The sequence below is a fragment of the Nicotiana attenuata genome, unplaced genomic scaffold (genome assembly GCF_001879085.1).
Source record: "Nicotiana attenuata strain UT unplaced genomic scaffold, NIATTr2, whole genome shotgun sequence".
Taxonomy (NCBI): Eukaryota; Viridiplantae; Streptophyta; class Magnoliopsida; order Solanales; family Solanaceae; genus Nicotiana; species Nicotiana attenuata.
Window position 1 is genome coordinate 40329 of NW_017672707.1, and position 21393 is coordinate 61721.

The window sequence follows — 21393 nt, forward strand, 5'->3', positions numbered from 1 at the left end:
AATTTTTACATTCCTATGCCACATAGGAAACCTTATTACCCTCAATGTTTAAGGTTTGACTTAATTACACTTAGTATACCAAATTACCAATTCTATACCATAATTAATTAAGGGTATAATTAATTGTACGTTTTTACTCCTTAATTAAAGGAATCTGAAAATTCTTCATTGTTTATATGAGAACATAATTTGAAGTGCTTAATCCAGGCATTCTTGGATGCAAATTCCTCCAATATTCATTCTTCGATGCAATAAGTTTCTCGTTGAAGCCTAATCCAAAATATTGCTTTTGGTTCTTCCTTATATTCCAGATGATGCTATTAGTTGTGATGGAAAATCAGTAGCAACTTTTGGTGAATAAATACTGCATTTCTTGGGAATGTTCGGTAATATTAACTGGAAATCTTACCTTAACATTTCCCAATTCAAACATCCATCAGAACCATTCCAGTTAGAGATAAGATGAAAACATAATCAATTAGCAACAGAGAATATGCTAGATATATACTGAAAGAACATATCTTTCAGTATATTTTCTACAAAAATTCTACAAATATACAAGAAATCAGTTTAAGTATGTATAAAGCAGTATTATTTGTAAAGGTATCTATATAATTACTACATTTATACTAAATTGTAGACTGTTTTTTGCAAAAGATTTGTAGAAGTTTTAGTCGTTTTTGATTTGTGAAAACAGAAAACAAAGCATCTACAATCAGAATACAAATAATCTACAATTTATCTACAAAATATCTACAAACTGGGTACATTGAATTTTAATATCCCAATTCCCATTCAATTGTAGCTTAATTGGTATTTTCGACATAATCGCGTTTTTTGCAAAAGATTTTGTAGAAGTTTTAGTCGTTTTGGATTTGTGAAAACACAAAACAACGCATCTACAATTAGAATACAAATAATCTACAATTTATCTACAAAATATCTACAAACTGGGTACACTGAATTTTTATATCCCAATTCCCATTCAATTGTAGCATAATTGGGATTTTTGACATAATTGCGTTTTTTCAGAAGATTTGTAGAAGTTTTTTTTTGTGGAAACAGAAAATAAAGCATCTACAATCAGAATACAAATAATCTACAATATATCTACAATTTCTGCAATATGTCTTCTTCTTCCTCTTCTTCTTCTTCTTCTTCTTCTTCTTCTTCTTCTTCTTCTTCTTCTTCTTCTTCTTCTTCTTCTTCGAGTTTCAATCAAAAATTCAGTCAAAACCAAGTCTAATCTTCACCAAAACCCCTCAAAATTGAGATATAAACTCCAAACCATATTCCCGATTATTTTCAACAACACCCAATCCAAACAAATAATGATTTTTGAAAACCCAAATTTGAATTCAAAGCTTTCAAGCTTTTTAATGGCTGTCAATGGTGGAATTGCTGCTCTCTTTTCATTTGCTTTGTATTACTGAAATTTGCGATTGAGAAATAGAGAGAGATGTAGAGAGAATGTCGACGAACAGAGCTTTTGCAGAACTGATTTCTACAATTTGAAATTGAGCTTCTAATTTCGACGAACTGAGCTTTTGATTTGTGTCTTAAGCGAAAATATCGAAGAACAGATCTGAGCTTTTGAACAGATTTGATTTCGACGAATTGAGCTTTTGAACATATTTGATTTGTGGCTAAATCAATTAGAAGATTCTGTTCCTGAATTTTAGCACGCCTAATTAGGAAGATTCAGCTACTAATAATTAGTATTTAATGAATGGTATAATAATTGTAGGAAAAATATGGACAGGGCGGGTAAATTAGAAACTGTGCACATTTTTGGTAATAAAGTTTCATATATGGTATAGGAAGGAAAAAATCTCTTTTTTTTTAGCAAACAGGAAATATATATATTAATAACTAAAGAACGTTTAGTACAGGTTTAACATAAAATGTGTCACGAAGGACACACTGGTTCCCTAAGCTTGCTAACGATTGGCAAGCTTCATTAGATAGCAGTTTTTCATGAGTAGTAGTTTCAAGTCTATCACTTTCCACAATGATATCTCAAGTACCCCTTATTTGTAAATGTTCATAATGAGAAGTAATCGATTATAGTACTTCAACTACAGTTCGACCAAAAAAAAATGCAGTCCGACAAGTTTTTTAATAGAAGATATTTCTAGACGCTTAAATTTTTTTATGTCAAATTACATCGATATAGTGAAGTTCAATTATATTTGATTTTGTCATTAGTTAGCTTTTATAAAATTATCCCTCAAACTTTGGGAATGAAAATATCTTAATGGGGAGCGACTTCTTTTTAATGAGCCTTACGGGACACGAACTTGAATTAATCGAAACCCCAAAGTAAGTATCGAAAATACCGGTTCAGAAAAGAAGTGTTTGAAGAATAATTACTATTATTTGAAATTTAACATTTGAAATAATTGAAACACCTCCACAAAATACTTAATATTGTTCATTGATGTTTTGCTTAAAGTATATATATTTGTGTGCATATCGCCTCATATTTTACTTTTATTTCGTGGATTTAGGATTTAAAATGTGTTGATTTATATTAATTTGAGGTATTTTTATGTGTAGGAATGATCCGGGAGCAATCGGGAGCGAAATGTGCAAAGTTAGAGCCAAAACGGACGAAAACAGGAAAGTTGGGCAGTGCAGCGCCACAGGCAGCGCCCTGAGCTACCTGTGGCACCAGAAACAGAAACTCCAAATTGGCAGTGCCATGGAGGGCGCCTGGCGCTAGGCAGGGCGCCGATGGCGTGAATTTTCTCCAGTTTCGTCCGGGACACGGTTATTTCGGCCCTAGACCTACCCAATATGTATAAAGGCAAGACTAAACTTATTTGTGAAGGAGGGGCGCCACTTTTGAGAGAGGATACACATAAGAAACATCCGGGAGCAAAAATCCATAAGTGGCTTATGAAATTGTTTGCTAGTATCATAAGTGGCTAAAAATCCATAGTTCTGGGGTTATGATTTAGCCATGAATATTGTTGTTTAACATTGACTTAAACTTGATTACAATTCACTAATATATGGTTGTTTCTTCAATTCTATGATTAATTGCTTAATTGTCTGGCCTGCAGTTAGGTTCTATTTACTATCTATGCTATGCTTGGGAAAGCCATGTTTAGATTAGAGAAGAATTGAAGAGAGGATGATCTTAACTCGTTGGGGGGGGGGGGGGGTTAGGATAGGAATATACCTAGTCACCGTGCTTAATTAAATATCGTAATCTTATTGCGTTCTTAATAGATTGATTTCAGAATATAGGCGTTGATCTATTTTGAATAGGCGAGTAGTACTTCGGGAGAAGGCTATGAGAGCAATTATCGATTAATTAGAAACCATGAGTGAATTGTATGAAGGGGAGAGTTAACTAGAACACAATAGGATTGGTGAACCGATCAAAATCCTGGAATATTTGTCTCTATTGAATACATAACAATCATTTTACTGCTTGATAATTTAGTACTACTTAGAATTATAGTTTAGTATAATCACATTCTTGAACTCGAATTTAGCTTGACTGAATAACAATATTGGTGAATTAGTGGGTAGTTGATACAAGTCTCTGTGGGTTCGACACTCGACTTATCATTTTATTACTTGTACAACCACGTATACTTGCGTGTGCATTTGGGAGCAACAAGTTTTTGGCGCCGTTGCCGGGGACTTAAAAATTAGCTACTTGACTGGCTTAAGCTTTTATTAGTTATTTGTTCAAGTTTTAATTTTCAGTTTACCTTGTTTGTGTTAACACAGGCTCTTTTCTTGAATGCGGAGGAGTAGAAGTGCAAATAATCTCCTTCCTCTTGATCCTGAAATTGAACGAACACTTCACAGAGTGAGGAGGGAAGTCGAAGCTAGAACTAGAATAGAAAGAGAGTTGGACATCGTAGTTCAACCACAGCCAATCGAGATGACAGGTAACGAAGAGCTTGCGGTGATAGAAGCCACAAGGCCTAATCTTGCTAATATGACAGCTATTGTGAAGCATGAGATCACAGGGCATTTTGAACTCAAACAGTACATGGTACATCTGATTCAGTCCACAGGGCAATATGTGGGTCTATCTCATGAAGATCCGCATAGGCACATTCAGAATTTCGTAGAAATTACGGACACTTACAATTATCCGAACGTTTCCAAGGACTATGTCAGGCTGACACTTTTCCCCCTTTTCACTGCTGGTGGAAGCTAAGGAATGGTCTCAAAAGGAGCCCGCGAACTCAATCCACACTTGGGATGATCTAGCAAGGAAATTCTTAATCAAGTTTTTCCCCACTAAAAAGACAAAGTCGTTGAGGAGTCAGATTCTTGGGTTCCAACAGAGGATGGCGAGACACTTTGTCAAGCTTGGAAAAGATACAAGAAGCTACTCAGAGACTGCCCGCATCATTGTCAGACTGATGAGGTATTGGGTCACACTTTTGTTGATGGGCTAGATGAGGCATCAAAGATGAATCTTGATTCAGCTTGTGGGGGTAGTTGCATGGCGAGGCCGTACAGTGAAATCAAACTCTTGCTAAATAACTTCACTGCTAATGACCATAATTAGAAAGGAGATGGGTACTCACAAAGAACAATTAAACAGAAAGCAGCTGGGTTGATTGAGCTTGATGACTTCTCAGCATAGCAAAATTGGCAAATCAGATGAATAGAATGACAATGCAACAAACACAACAGATGCAACATGTACAACATATGTCTATTTGCTGCGAACTATGTGATGACAGTCATATGAGTGATATGTGCCCCACGAATCCTGAATCTATATACTATGTGGGGCAACATAGCAGAGGTCCAATGAATCAGCATGCACAATATGGGAACACTGACAATCCAAATTGGAAGAATCATCCCAACTTCTCATGGGGTGGAAATCAGCCAAATCAGAATCATTATAGACCCCAACGAAATTTCAATCAACCTCAGAAGTCACCTCAACAGGTAGAAGAGAGTACGAATGATTTGTTGAAGAAGTTGTTGCTTCACAATCAACAGCTCAGGACCGATTTCATAAATCTTGAGAGGCAAGTGGGACAACTTGCTAGTGCTCAAACACTAGACCAGTTGGAGCTCTTCCGAGTGAAACTGAAGCTAATCCTATGGCATCCTTAATGCCGTGTCATTGAGGAATGGGAGACAATTAGAATAAGTCCAGTCGAAAAAGAGAAAACATGTGACTTTTAATGAGAGGCCAGCCATTATAGAATCAACATCAGAAAAATCTAAGGAGTCATAGAAGCCAGCTGAAGAGGCGGTGGCTGAGCAACCCCCACCATTGGTTGCAAGGCCACCACCTCCGTTCCCTCAAAGATTGCAGAAAGTAAAGGATAACGCCGCGTATAAAAAGTTTCTTGATATTCCATTGGTTGGCATATTACAAGAAGTGCCCAAATATGCAAAGTACATCAAGTACATAGTGGAAAATAAAAGGAGGCTGACCGAGTTCGAAACTGTGGCACTCACTGAGGAGTTTAGCTCAAGAATTCAAAGCAAGTTACCTTAGAAATTGAAGGATCCAGGTAGTTTCACTATCCAAATCTCGATTAGTAAACATGTAGTTGGGCGAGCTCTATGTGATCTTGGAGCGAGCATCAATTTGATGCCGCTATCTGTGTTTAGACAGTTGGGGTTGGGTGAGCCACACCCAACAACGGTAATCTTACAGTTGGCTGATCGCTCCCTTGCTCATCTTGAAAGAGTGATTGAAGATGTGTTAGTTCAAGTGGGTTCTTTCATATTCCCTACTGATTTCATTATCTTGGACTACGAGCCTGATCAGGAAGTCCCATTTAATTTGGGGCGTCCATTCTTAGCCACGGGCTGAGCTATTATTGATGTTTGCGAATGAAAGATGACGATGAGAGTAAGTGATCGAGTGGAAGTATTCAATGTTTATAAAGCACTCAGGTTGCCAGCCCACTATGAAGAGCTACCCATGATTTATGTAGTGGAAAGTGATGCTACATCATTAGTGCCTTATATGAGCCCTTTAGACCCTCTTGAACGAGCTTTGATTGGGGATGAAGAAGAAAATGAAGATGAAATTATGGGAGAAATTGAGCAAGTACTGGATATGTCCTGCAGTTATGTCCATGGGTTTGGAAAATTTGAGGAGTTGGACATGCCTGTCACTCTGACCCCTCTTAAGCCATCTATTGAAGAAGCTCCGAAGCTAGAACTTAAGCCCCTTACAGCGCCTTTGCGCTATGCTTATTTGGGGAACTCTGAGCATTTCCCGTGATTATCTCGTCCAGCTTGACTAACACTCAAGAAGAAAAATTGCTCAGAGTACTCTGCGAGCATAAAAAGGCTATTGGGTGGACTAATGCTGACATCAAGGGAATTAGTCCATCGGTTTGCATGCATAAAATCTTCTTGAAGGATGGACACCACCCTAGTGTTGAGCATCAGAGGAGGTTAAATCCTATTATGAAAGAGGTTGTGAAAAAGGAAGTAATCAAGTTTCTCAATGCAGGTATCATCTTTCCTATTTCTGACAGCAACTGGGTAAGCCTAGTTCAATGTGTGCCCAAAAAGAGCGAGATGACTATTGAGAAAAGTGCCATTGTATGGTACAAGACGGCATCGTGTTGGGTCACAGAGTGTCAAGGAGCGGCATTGAAGTTGATAAGGCGAAGGTGGAGGCGGTTGAAAAATTACCTCCACCTATTTCTGTAAAGGGTGTCTGGAGCTTCTTGGGACACGCGGGATTCTACCGGCGCTTTATTAAAGATTTTTCTAAAATTGCTACTCCTTTGTGCATGTTGCTTGAAAAAGACGTAACTTTCAATTTTGATGACGCCTGCCTCAAGGCATTTGAAGAACTCAAAAAGAAGTTGGTGGCTGCTCCCATTATTGTGGCACCAGATTGGTCCTTAACATTTGAACTTATGTTTGATTCAAGTGACATGCTATTGGGGCAGTGCTAGGCCAGAGGAAAGACAAGGTTTTTTATTCCATCTACTATGCGAGTAAGACTCTTGATGATGCACAGCTGAATTACACCACCACTGAAAAGGAGTTGTTAGCTGTAGTATGGGCCTTTGAGAAATTTCGGGCATACTTGGTGAGAGCAAAAGTCATAGTCCATACCGATCATGCATCCATCAGGTACCTATTTAAAAAAAAAAAAAATCTAAGGCTAGATTGATGCGCCGGGTTTTGTTGTTGCAGGAATTTGATGTAGAAATAAGAGATCGAAAGGGCACTAAGAACCAAGTAGCTGACCCTATCAAGGCTGGAAAATCACGACCACGTAGAGAAGGGAGTCTAAATTAAAGAAGTATTTCCTGATGAGCAACTTTTTGCTATAACCCAAGACCCTCCCCCATGGTACGCAAACTATGTCAATTATCTTGTGAGTGGGGTACTTCCTCCTGCAATTGAATCTGAAGCTAGAAAGCGATTTCTCCATGATGTGAACTTCTACTATTGGGATGAGCCATATTTGTACAAGCAATGTGCTGATCAGTTGTTGAGGAGATGCATTCCAGAAAATGAGGTAGAATTAGTGTTGTACGATTGTCACGCATCACCTTATGGGGGCCATCATGGAGGAGATAGAACAGCTGTAAAAGTATTACAATCCGGTTTCTTTTGGCCAACTCTATTCAAGGATGCCCATGCATTTGTTAAGAAGTGTACCAATGTCAAAGAATAGGAACAATCACAAGGAGGCATGAGATGCCTTTGAATAACATCCTGGAGGTTGAGATTTTGGTGTGTGTGGGGGATAGATTTTATGGGACCATTCCCATCGTCCAGAGGAAACAAATACATTTTGCTAGCAGTTGACTAGGTGTCAAAATGGGTAGAGGCAATTGCCTTGCCAACAAATGATGCCATGGTTGTAGCTGCGTTTGTGAAAAAGAACATATTTTCGAGGTTTGGGACTCCACGCGCCTTAATTAGTGATGAGGGGACTCATTTCTGCAATCGGTTGTTGAATAATCTTCTAGCTAAATATGGAGTCCGCCATAGAGTTGCTACAACATATCATCCTCAAACAAGTGGGCAAGCTGAGGTGTCAAACAGAGAAATAAAGCAAATCTTAAAGAAAACGGTGAGTCTGAATAGAAAGGATTGGGCTGCAAAGTTAGATGACACCTTGTGGGCGTATAAAACTGCATATAAAACGCCAATTGGGGCGTCCCCTTATAAGCTTGTTTATGGGAAGGCATGTCACTTGCCTGTTGAACTTGAACACAAAGCGTATTGGGACATTAAGAAGTTGAATATAGACCTTGGCGCCGCAGGTGAGAAAAGACTCTTGCAGTTGAATGAATTAGATGAGTTCAGGCTGCACTCGTATGAAAATGCAAAGCTTTACAAAGAAAAGACAAAAAGATGGCATGACAAGCACATCAAGTCGGGTCACTTCGAGCCAGGCCAACAGGTATTATTATTCAATTTGAGACTAAGGCTATTCCCTGGGAAGCTAAAATCGAGATGGTCAGGCCCTTTTGAGGTGGTGAGAGTCACTCCTTATGGTGCAATTGAGCTGCGAGCTTTAAATGATGAAAGAAATTTTTTGGTGAATGGACATAAAGTTAAGCACTATTGGGGAGGAATAATTGATCGTCAGAAGACCAAAGTTGTACTCGCTGATGAGTAAGCGAGGCCCTGCGTCGTGCCGCGACGTTAAATCAAGCGCTTGTTGGAAGGCAGCCCAATTTTTATTGCTTTCATAGTTTAGCTTCTTAATTTTTTTTTAGCTAGAGTAGAATAAAGTTTGTATTTTCTTTATAGGCACAACAATTATAGGTAGAATGTTGTAGGACATGTAAATTAGGTATATAAAAGGCTCGGGGGATCGGGAGTCATAAAAAAACGAAATTCCTCGAAAATAGCGCCCAGGCCAGCGCCCAGCGCTACCTGGGGTGCTGAAAACAGTGTTCAAAAATCCCCCAGCGCCAGGCATAGCGCTGAGCGCTGGGCTGGGGGTACAGGTAAACTTTTTTTTTTTTAATTTTCGTTTTTCTTTTATTTATTCAATAACCCATACCCATTTAACCCTACCCATATACCCATATCCACTAACATTATAACCCATCCTACTACTCATATCCATCCTTAACCCAATTAAACTCAAAACACCCAACTTCAAGAAATCTGAAGAAAAAAAAAACGTTCCTCTCTCTCACCAGCTGCTTTTACCGCGACTTCTTCTTTTCCTCTCTCAAAATTTTCTCGCGTTTTCCATTTCTCTCATCCTAAAGTCTACAGGTATGCTCTTCTTGTTCTTGTCTTCTTCTTTTTGTGTTTTAATTAGTAGATAAAAATGTACATCCCATCCCCCAAGTGCCCTAATCCCCAAGTTTTTTTCCCCATATGTAGTTCTTATGAAATTTTTATGGTGGGTGGCTTGAAGTGGTCGAAATTGTGTGGTTATTGTGTATATGGAGTAGTAAACTAGAAGTCCCTCTACTTCGCTAAAATTTTGGGGCCACCATGTTCCACCATTGATGAATTAGAATGCACACACTTTATGCCCACAAGGTGTTTGTTAAAATGCTTGAATGAAGATGGTGGTGTACTGGTGAAGTATGAGTAACCGAGTATATGTGTATATGAATTTGGGCTAAGTGTGGGGTATGTGGGAAGCGTTTACATGCTTAGGAGCTTGGTTTTGATGCAAACATGTTCCTACACCATCAATCTTATATAATGTATGTTGTAGAATTTAGCTAATTTGGTGTAGTGTAATAGTTGTCAGAAGGTGAGTAACATATGCCTCTTGCTTACCTTAAGGTGAATTCACTGAGCCATAATCAATAACTTTTGTGTGTGTCATTGATTTGTGCCTCTTTACTATTGTGTGGCATGGGGATGTCTTGAGTACCCATAGCTTTGGAGTGTAACACTTGTAGATGTTAGATAAAAAATTATGAAGTATTGTACGTTGTGCCTTCGGTTTTAAGTGTGGGATCATTTCATGACTTGCACGATAACCTTAGGCATATTTCTTGATGAGTTCTTACATTCATGCTTATTTGTGTTGCAGGATATTATGGCTCGTGATAGTTCTAGCAAAGGCAAGGGCATTGGAAAGTCCTCCACCACTTTCCCCGCGCCAAAAAAACGAAAGTAGGGAGAAAGCTCTTCGCGGCAATCCAAAGGAAAACAGGTTGTCGAGGGATCTCAGCAGGCGCCATTGAGACCGAGGCCTCGCTTGGATTTGTTCAATGATGCGACTATTGCATGGCACAGGGACTTCGTTCCATATGGACGGTACATCTCAGAGATGGGAATTAATACCAAGGCTTTAGAAAGAAACTTCCCGGAGGTACTTCGCCGGCTCCGCGCACTAAATATGAACAAGTTCCAGGAATGCCCCGGGCATGCAAATCTGAGCATAGTTCGGGAACTTTATGCTAACTGGGATGCTGGATGGGGCACTGCACGTGTACGGGGGACGAATGTGCCAATGGATAAAGAGTCTTTATGTGCCTATTTGGGGGTTGAGAATGCTGACCCGAGGAGACTCCAAAAATTTGTCAGAAGCCCAATATATATGTTGATACGTCACACTCTTTGTGGCGTAGATTCCAATGCTAAGTGGACCAGTAAGCAAGGCAACATTCACCTTTCTATGGTTCCTCTCTGATTTCAACAAGGCTGCCAAAGTGTGGCAGAATTTTGTGCAAGCCAGACTCATGCCAGTGGAGCACAGCAGCGACTGCACTCGAGCTAGAGTGTGTCATCTTTGTTTTATGACTGGCAGACCCATTAATGTGGGTGAGATTATGCTCGGTGAGATGGCCCGCACGAGATTTGGGCGACAGATTAAGAGGTTCTTCTTCGGCAACTTACTCACGTAGTATATGCTATTCCGAGGAGTGCCAGAGTACCCCGGATATGATGAGGTGGTGGAGGCTCCGTCAGGGCTTTTGGACATCACATCTCTGTTGGAGACGTCGTCAAAACTCACTCCCGCAGCACGGATTGAACGAGACGAGAACTTCAATAGGTACCTCTATAACTCGTTGAACTTACTCATGAGCAGGGCAGGTATTTCAGACAAGGAGCGTATGCATTTACACAATGACTTGTTGAGCACGTCCAAGGAGATGTTGCGAATTGCACCTGGCAGCCCCGTTCACTCGTCGGAGGACGCCAACTCTGTCAAGGGCTCAGACACTGAGGATGAGATTGGGGATGATGCTACGGGGCCCATGGCTTTGGTGCCTCTAGGACCGGATGATGATGTGCCCAGAGCTGCTGATGGAGGGCATGCTGCGGAGGAGGACTTCGACTGACAGGGAGTTTTTCTTTTCACCCTACTCTGTTTTACATTTTTATATGCATCGAGGGCCATGCATAGCTTAAGTGTGAGTGGGAGGAATACTACATGTGCTGTAGTTGTATATCTTGTAGCAACTTGTTGTAATTTGTTTCTTTTAGTAGTTTTAATGTGTTTCTTTTATTATTATTATTATTTATTCTAGTTTAGTTTTTTTAGTTAGTCTAGTTTTAGTTTAGTTGCTTTAAACAAAAGAAAAAAATTTATAAAAATACAAAAAACAAAAAAAAGGGAAAAAATTTAGAAAAAGCTCGAACTTTTCCCGACGATGGATCTTTTAGATAATTTTCTTGAGGGATTAAGTCCGATTAAAAATACCAAAAAGAGTTTACCTTTTTTTTTTTTAGAATAGTCAGGTAGTATCCCTTGGTTTTTATTTGGGCGCCGGTTCTTTTCCAAGGGTGTAGCTCGAATCAGATACTTTATTTTTTTTAGGAGTAGTTTAGGAAGAAACTGAGTCGCTCTGAGATACTCATTGACGTGTTTGGTGCTGGCACATTAGGCTATGACATACATTCTATCTTTCCGTGTATTTGATTTGAATTGTGACGTCTAAGTAAAGTAAATAGCCTATTTTGTGACGCCTTAGCTCAGTTGTTGACTTGTATGCCACATACTGCAATATTGCTTAAATTTCTCAATTATGTGTGCTTGCTTGACTTGAGAGTTGAACAGAACCGTCTTGATTGAGTCATGTGCAATGTGTGTGTGAGGATTTGTGATCTTCTGTGCTATCCTGTGTAGTCTAGAACTTGCCCCCGTGTGTTAATCGAAGCGAAATTATAAGTTGTGCTAATTTAGGAGATGACGTAGGCATTTTCTTGCTTGATCCTAGATGTGCTTGTCACATAAAAATAAAAATTTTCGTTGCCCCTTTGAGCCTATAGACCTTTTCTTTGGCACCCACATTAAAGGCCATACCCCTATTTTGTTCTTGATTTGAGATTGTTGAACCTTTACCTCCTAAGGCACTTAGTCGCTAAAAGAAGTAAGGTGAGATATTGGGGAGTAATTTTTGAGTGGAACCATGGAAAGGCCCGTTGGTGCACTAAAGTTGAAATCAAAAGTCACTAGCGGATAAACCTTAATGTATGAAGTGTGTGTAGAAGAAAAAGAAAAAAAAAAGAAGAAAAAGAAAAAGAAAAAAATGATAGTTAAAGTATGTAGAAAAACACACACCGAGAAAAAGAAAAAGAAAAGAAATGATAGTTAAAGTATGTAGAAAAACACACACCTCCGATTCTTATCAAATTGTGCTAGTGGAAGTATAGAAGTGCTTAATTGAAGAGAAAAAAAAGAGGGCTATATTGTATATGATTTGTGGCAAGTGAATTGGTTGAGAAGAATATGTGTTTAAATTGTGAATGTAGTGTATTAAAGTGCTTAGGAGGGTTAGTCACTATTTCTAATGTATCATACCCATCCCTTAGCCTACATTACAACCTGAATTGATCCTAGATACACAGATCTATTGTATCTGAGCTGAGGGTCTCCAGGAAACAGCCTCTCTACCCCCTCTAGGGTAGGAGTAAGGTCTGCGTACACTCTACCCTCCCCAGACCCCACTGTGGGATTTTAATGGGTTGTTGTTGTTGTTGTAGTACATATGTTATATATTTCTGGCTAGCGAATGCAATTAATTTCGACCGAAAAGTAAATTTTGTATTTTGCTCATTTTTATATCATGGGGTTATTTTTACCAGTTTTCCAAGTAACCTGTTTTATTTTTAAGATTATAAATCCCAAAAAGAAAAAGAGGCATACTAGAGTTATCCTTGGGTGTGTGTATATATATATACACACAAAAATTATACATTTTACGTGCTGTTATTGTTTAAAGGGGCTAAAAGTATATATTCTCTACGAAAGGAGAAATCCTTACATTAACAATCTATATATACCTTAAACTCTTAAATTTTCAGCCTCAATTTGGACATATATTATTCTAATTTTAGAATTAAAACTCACATAAAAATAAGTCGGTGCTCCCTTTAAACATACTTTATAACAAATTCTTACCCCCCCCCCCCCTCCCTCCCAATTTAAGAGAAGCTAAAAAAAAACTGAAAAACGGAACTCAACCGCGCCATTCTAACGGCTTTTCAGACTCAAGTTCTTGATTCTGTTACTCATATAAATACACTATAAACCCTTCATCTTCTTCTTCATTTGTCTTCACCTGAAACCAAACCCTAAATCCCAGAAATTTTTCTCCAAATTATGGGTAGAAGAACCACAAGAGTTTATCGTCCAAAAGTTGGAAGATTAATCACAGATCCAAAAACTGATATTACTTACTTATTCCAAAAAGTTATCGGTACTTCAGGTTTAGATTATGTATACAAAGCTGTATATTTCTCACGTGATAAACATACCAATGGTTATGTTACAGTAAAATATCTGAGAAAAGGTAATCCAGATATTGGAACAAGTTTTACTGCAACAGGGAAAATTTCAACTCGGAATATTATTAATATTGAATCTTGGTTTATACGTAGATTTGAAGATAATGGATATTTGGTTGGAATACCATATATGTCTGAAGGATCATTACGTTATATTCTTTCTTCAAATTTTTACTATGGTTTGCCTGAAGATTGTATTGCTATTGCACTTAAAGAAGCATTAATTGGTTTATTGGATATTCATAATTCTGGTAGAATTCATAAATATTTCAATGCTGGGAATATTTTTGTTAATAAATCTAAGGTTGATGCGGAAATTGAGATCAAATTGGCTTTTGGAGCTGCTGGTTATGATTCTGATCCTCAATTCAAAGTGAATAAAGAAGTAGATGCTGGAGACTCTTCGGTACGTAATATTCAGTTTGAGAATTTCTAATTTTTTTTTTTTTTTGAGTAGTTTCTGTTTTTTTCACATAATTTGTTAAGTCAAAATGATGTAGTAATAAATTATGTGCTTAAATTGTACTAGCTAGCTAGGAGGTTAATTTTTATTTAGATTTTAGGCAGTGTTACTTTATTGTTTTCTTTGATAATACTCATTAATTGGTTGATATTTAGTGAAATTGAAAATAAAAATGAGTATTGGAAGTTGAAAATGTGAATATTAATCAAGAACGCCAAGTTGAATATCAATATTTCAAAGTTTGATTTATTCGGTTTTTTGTTTGTTTGAGTAGTTTATGTTAAGTCAAAATGGTATAATAAATTATGTGCGTAAACTGTAATAGCTAGGAAGTTATTTTTGTTTAGATTTTAGGCAGTTACTTTATTGTTTGATTTGATAATACTCATTTGGTTGATATTTTGTGAAATTGAAAAAAAAAAGAGTATTTGAAGTTGAAAATGTGAATATTAATCAAGAACGTCAAGTTGAATATTCATATTTCTAAGTTTGATTTATTTGGTTTTTTGTTTGTTTGAGCAGTTTTTGATAAGACAAAATGATATAATAAATTATGTGCGTAAATTGTGGTAGTAGGTTAATTTTTTTTTAGATTTTTGGCAAGTTTACTTTAGTGTTTTCTTTGATAATACTCATTTGGATAATATTTTATGAAATTGGAAAAAAAAGAAGAAGAATATTTGAAGTTGAAAATGTGAATATTACTCAAGAACGTCAATTTGAATATTTATATTCTAAGTTTGATTTATTCGATTTTTTTTTTGTTTGTTTGAGTAGTTTCTGTTTTTCTCAATTTGTTAGCCAAAATGATAGTACTATTAAATTATGTGTGTTGTTAAATTGTGCTAGTAAATTTTTCTTATTTAGGCAGGTTCGCTTTATTGTTTTCTTTGATAATACTCATTTAATTTGGACAATATTTTGATGAAATTGAAAAAAATAATATTTGGAGTTGAAAACAATGATATTTAAAGTTGAAAATGTGAATATTATTTCCTCTTCGTACTGTTGAATATTAATATTTCAAAATTTTATTTATTCAGTTTTTTGCTTGAGGAATTTCTGTTTTTTTTTTCTATGATAATGCCCATTTAGAAAATATTTTGTTGAAATTGAAAAAAATAACTATTTGGAATTAAAATGTGAATATTATTTCCTCTTCGGTACTGTTGAATATTAATATAGTAACACAAACATTGATTAGCAAAAATGTTCAAATCCCTACTAAGTTAAAAGTCTTTACCTTTTTTTTTATCTACTGTCTTAATTAGCCTTTTATTCCTATAATTTATATTCTAAATATATAATTTAATTTTGCAACAGGTACCACCTCTAACTAATATTTCTGCATGGGCAGCTGCACCAGAGGTTTATTATACATATGAAGATTCTGAATCTGATGATATTGAGAATGACTATAGTGTTAAATCTGATATTTGGCTAGTTGGAATTACAGCATTGGAATTAGCATATGGAAATATAAGAATATGTGATCGTGAAGATTTTGATGATATGATTAACAAAATAAGAAAGTCAAAAAAATTGCCAAATAGATTAGAAGATTTATTTGAGGAAATTACTTATCCAATTGAAGAAGAAGGAGAAGAAGAGAAAAATGATGGGAAAATGAAAAAAGTTGTTGGATTTTTTAAGGATAAATTGAAATTAGGAAAAGAGAAAGAGGATGATAATTTGGTTGAGGAGAATAATGATAAAAAAGGGAAAATTAAGAAAGTTATGGGATATTTTAAGGAGAAAGTTGGAAAAAAGAAAGAAGAAGAAAAAAGGCTATTTTCTAAAGAATTTGAGAAGGTGGTTTTGGATTGTTTGGCTAAAAACCCAAGAAAAAGGCCAAATGTGGAAAGGCTATTGAGACAACCATTTTTTGAGAAAGCTAAGGACAAGAATTGGTTTCAACGTAGTGTGTTACATGCAAAGAATCCAAAGCCAATAACAAGTGATTCTGATTCTGATGATTAATTTGAAGATTTTTTTGGTTATAATATTAGGCATTTATATTCATATAGTATAATTAGTAGCTAGCTATATTCTGTTATTCTCTATGTGTAAAAGCTAGTTATATTGTTGTTGGGATTTTATGTGACAATTTTTTGAGGATGGTTTAAGCAGGAAATAATATGTTTAGAATTAAAGAAAGATATGTTTATAATATTGATAGCTAGATTCTGTTTCTGTTTTAATATGTGTCAAAAACTAGTTATTCTGTTGTTGGATTTTTATTTACATTTTTCAAGATTGTTAATTTAAGCAGGAAATTATGATCTGTTTAGAATATCCAATAAGGCTAACTTTATGCACAATGATAGTGGTGTAATTAATGACTCATATTTATGTTTGTCTAAACAACAAAATGAGAAAATTAATAATTTAAGTACCATCTAGCAATTTTGCAAGGATATGTGTATTTTAACTTGATTAGTTGGCCTTATTATCCAAAAAATAAGAAAAAGAAAAAGAAAGAAAGAAAGAAAGAAAGGGATTAACCCCCCTCTGTTCTTGTGTATTCCCTTGAAACACCTGTCTCAAATAAGGGAGAAATTTTTTAAAAAAAATAATTAAAATAAAAAGAAAATACGGAGCTCAAATATAATTATTTCAACAATAAAACTGTTATTACTTTAGACAACAAAAGTTTTTATAAAGGATAATATGGAGTTTAAATGTAATTCTTTAAATAATAATAAAGAGGTCGATTTGCTTACGTTTAATCATATGCATAAATTATAACAACAGAAATTTTATACGATGGATAATAATAATGTATGGCTTCTTTATACGATAAACAATAATGCATATATTATTATCGAATAATAATGCATGGATTACTATATAGTGAACACGACAACAGAGATTGTTATAGTAGGATTCCCTACTTTAATGACATATCACATATTTTAAATTCATATTCTATCACATGTAAAATAATATATAAATTTTCGTGTAACTTTTATCAGTATTAATAATATAGTGTTTGGTTTCCGGCAATAAAAGGGGAGCTTTGGCTTAACTGATAAAGTTGCTGCCATGTGACCAGGAGGTCACGGGTTCAGGCCGTGAAACAACAACAACGACCCAGTATAGTCTCACAAGTGGGGTTTGGGGAGGGTAGTGTGTACGCAGACCTTACCTTACCCCGATGGGGTAGAGAGCCTGTTTCCAATAGATCCTCGGCTCAAGAAGACGAAAAGAAAAAAAGAGAAAATATATCGGTACGGAATAGATAAAAGGCATAAATAATGACCAGTAAATAATGCCTGGCACTATGAAAATGGAAGACTGTGTATAATCCACCCTTATGGTCCGGCCCTTCTCTAGACCCAGCGCATAACGAGAGCTTAGTGCACCGGTCTGCCCTTGGTTTCCGGCAATTAAACTCAAAATATAAATATAATGTTTAAATTTAATTCTTTAAACAATAAAACCATTTAAGCTAAAACGGAAAATATGGAGTTAAAAATGTAATTCTATAAAATAATAAATTGGGGTTATCAATTTTGTTACTTTTGGAGATTTAACATTGTCATAATTTTGTGCCTCAAAAATGAATCATCAAACAACAAATTTCCTGTATCAAAATCAGATCCCTTACACCCTTCTTAATTACTACAGTACTAGCCAGTGATCAACTATATAATTAAACTGTTGTGTCATTTTCTATATTTCATGGCTTCGAATAATAATCAAGAAATACCAGAAGGAACAGTGCAGAATTTAATGGAACAAGACACATTAAAATGGGTATTTGTAGGTGGAAAAGGTGGTGTTGGGAAAACAACATGCAGTTCTGTTCTTGGAATTCTTCTTTCTCAGGTCCGATCTTCTGTTCTCATAATTTCTACTGATCCAGCTCACAATCTCAGCGATGCTTTTCAACAGCGTTTTGCAAAAACTCCAACCGTCGTTAATGGCTTCACCAATTTGTACGCCATGGTAATTTGCTCTCACTCCCGGCTCCTATGGATCTTGTTTATTTGTTGAATTAGTTGTGTTTGGTATAATGTTTTCACTTGATCATATCATTTTTTGGTGTTTTGTTACCTGACTCAGTGGATTAGGCCGAACCAGTAGCTTTGGCTTATGTGTTAAAAAATTCACTAAATAACTACAATTACATCAAATGAGCTGTGATAGAATCCCGACCCCACAGTGTGGGATAAATAAGTACACAGACCTGTAGGGGTAAAGTTTGCGTACACACTACCCTCCCCAACTACCCTCCACAGACCCCACGGTGTGGTATAATATTGGGTGTGTTGTTGTTGTTGAGCTGTGATAGAATCCCGACCCCACAGTGTGGGATAAATAAGTATGCAGACCTGTAGGGGTAAAGTTTGTGTACACACTACCCTCCACAGACCCCACGGTGTGGTATAATATTGGGTATGCTGTTGTTGTTGAGCTGTGATAGAATCCCGACCCCACAGTGTGGGATAAATAAGTACACAGACTTGTAGGGGTAAGGTCTGCGTACACACTACCCTCCCCCAGACCCCACGGTGTAGGATAATACCGGGTATGCTGTTGTTGTTGAGCTGTGATAGAATCCCGAACTCGAACGCATAAAGTTCAAAATTTTGGATCTACTTCTATTGTAGAAGAATTTTTTTTCATCAAACATGACTTTTTCACTTATGGATTGAAAATACTCCAACTTTAAATACTCGGAATTATTATCCAATCATTGACGTTAGACCTTAGAATTTAACTTATATATACAGATAGTAGAGGTGGAGATAGGATTTCGACCTTATGGGTTCTGGATTTTAGAATGACGATTTCAAGTGCTAATGACTAGGTTTTAAATTTAATATTTGTCCACATTTAATGTTTTTCTTAACACAGATACAGTGTTCGAGCAAAGCTACTGGGTTCGGCCGAACCCGTAGCTCGGCTTCTACCTCCGCCACTAACAGATAGTGTAAAGATTTTTTTACATTATCCATGTAATTAAACATGTTATAGCAAGTTGCCTAAGTTGTTTTTGTACCCCTTTTTTGTTCTGGTAACTATATCACTTAGTATGGGTAGCTACATGTACTTATCTTTTAGATAACAATGATGATGTCGAAATTCTCTTACGCTAACGGCGTATAGAGTATCATGCACCTTGTACCATTACCATTTCTTACCTGCTTTTATACTCAACCAAACACCAGAAAATGGTATCCAAAGGTTGATTTCCAAAGCTAAAAGATTTTCTAGAGAAGATATTCTATATGTGAAACATTCCGTCCAAGTAAACAGACCCCTGGTATTATTGTTTAATTGATGAAAGTATGACAAAAGATATACTTCCTCTGTTTCAATTTATATGACAATGTCATTTACTTGCTATAAAAGCAAGAAAAGTTTAAAGTTAAATTAGTTTAAAATATAGAAAGATGTCATTCTTTTTGGAACAAACTAATAAAGAAGGAATGCCAGATAAAGTGAAACAGATGGCGTAGTTACTAGTAGTTTTTTTCTCTTTTTACTTCTTTTTGAGTGCGGTGGCATGGGGTGTGATGGGAAAGAGGAGAAAGTAAAGGAATTATTCATCTGGACACCCTTTTAAATTTTGAGTAATACTCATTGTTACCGAGTATAATGTGTGTAAATTATATTTCAGTGATTTCAAAGGGTGATCTTTACTGTTTGTATGATTATCCAATTGTGTAGCATTTTCAGGTTATGGTCAATTCTGTTCTGATATGCTGTTATGGGGTAATGATTTTTATGATTGAAGTTGTATTCTTTAGGAAGTTGATCCAACTATAGAGAATGAAGAAGGTGGTTCAGAAGGAGTGGACGGTTTTTTCTCGGATTTGGCAAATGCAGTTCCAGGAATTGATGAAGCTATGAGTTTCGCGGAGATGCTAAAGTAAGTGACAGAGCACATAAATCAGATTATAGCTTCCCCTCCCCCCAAAAGATGTTAAGAAAAATAAGTTAAAGTCTTATGTGATTCCTAAATGATAATATACAATGTGGTATAGTCGATTGAACGTATGGGAAGAAAAAGGGATGTTTGGAGATAATACAAAGTATATCAAGCAACTTGAAGAGGATCATTGCAACTAATTTGTTTCGTTTTCTAAAGATTCAGGTTTCTCGTTTCGTTTAGACTCATTTCAACTGATGTTAAGAGGAGTTTAGGCATTTGGCTTGAGTTTAAACTTTCAGCATTAGATCTTAATCTAGATTAAGGACAGGACTGAGATATCACCTTCCCAATTATGAGGTTGAAAGCTGTATCAGCAAGTTAATGCTACACCTTACATTACTAATTACTATATGAGCTGCCCTCAACACCTATAATGTATAGGAAAAATTCTTTCTTTGGTGATGCATTCCATAAGAAACACTCAATTTCCAACTTTGAGAATGATTTGAATTTTGTCTTGGTTGATCTTTCGTGCAGCCTGTAAACTGGTTGATTTTGTGCCCAAGTCTTAACTCGTTTAAACATTTGCTTCTTTCTCAATTTATAACGTCTCTCAGCCGCGTGGCCCTTTTTCCTTATTTTTCATGATTTCAGTTACTTTGCAGAAAGATACAAGGAAGTCCACAATATGGTTTTGAATTTGAGTTGTTAGAGTATATTAGTCAAAAATGACCAACTTTCCTCTGTCGGGCAGCTCATTTGAGCTACTTCATTCAGTAGTATCATATATAGAATCTTTAGAAGTAGAGATGAAGGAGATTACTTGTATTTTTCTCACTAAATGGGGTCAAGTTGTCTGTCGCTTATCAGGCAAAACTACGATTAAAACCAGGGCAATGGCAGTGGTTCAAAGTAAAGATATTCTGAGTTGCACAAGGAGGTTCCACTTCGGAATAATACATATTGCTATTTATAAGTGAAACTGGATTATTGTTTGCTTTTCTTTTCCTGGACGTCAGAATCCTATACAGCTAATCATCTTTCTACCATTTTTCATTGCTAAGTTACATCTTGTTATGGTACATTGACAGTGCTTTTAAGCTTTATTCTATGATAGATATACTGTTTTCTGGTTATATTTACAGTTCTGGTGTTTTCTTTATCGTTTGGACATGATTTTCGTTTGATTTTCTCCTTTCTAGATTGGTGAAAACAATGGATTACTCTGTAATAGTGTTTGATACAGCACCAACGGGACACACTCTCCGGCTATTACAGTTCCCATCGACACTAGAGAAAGGGCTCGCCAAAATAATGAGTTTGAAGAGCAAATTTGGTGGTATGT

At 36.3% G+C, this 21393-nt stretch overlaps 2 protein-coding genes across 2 annotated transcripts in view; both read left to right on the top strand.

The window, feature by feature from the left end:
* Positions 1 to 13516: 13516 nt before the first annotated feature.
* Positions 13517 to 16144, top strand: LOC109214200 (serine/threonine-protein kinase BLUS1-like). Its single transcript, XM_019378100.1, has 2 exons — positions 13517 to 14107; positions 15488 to 16144. Exons 1-2 carry the CDS (start codon positions 13517 to 13519, stop codon positions 16142 to 16144), a joined length of 1248 nt encoding a protein of 415 aa, XP_019233645.1.
* Positions 16145 to 17691: 1547 nt separating this feature from the next.
* The window catches only part of LOC109214201 (ATPase GET3-like), a 5771-nt gene continuing 2069 nt past the window's right edge, over positions 17692 to 21393 (top strand). Inside the window, exons 1-3 of the mRNA XM_019378101.1 lie at positions 17692 to 18115; positions 19924 to 20045; positions 21251 to 21389. Coding sequence (XP_019233646.1) covers positions 17849 to 18115; positions 19924 to 20045; positions 21251 to 21389 — 528 coding nt within the window. The 5' untranslated portion in view covers positions 17692 to 17848. The remainder of the gene's footprint in view (positions 18116 to 19923; positions 20046 to 21250; positions 21390 to 21393) is intronic.

What these genes read in the sequence shown, in the direction of transcription:
- LOC109214200 (XM_019378100.1), top strand. Translation starts at nt 13,517, where the DNA reads ATGGGTAGAAGAACCACAAGAGTTTATCGTCCAAAAGTTGGAAGATTA. An exon ending in TAGATGCTGGAGACTCTTCG is followed by an intron (nt 14,108 to 15,487) that starts GTACGTAATATT and finishes ATTTTGCAACAG; the next exon opens with GTACCACCTCTAACTAATAT.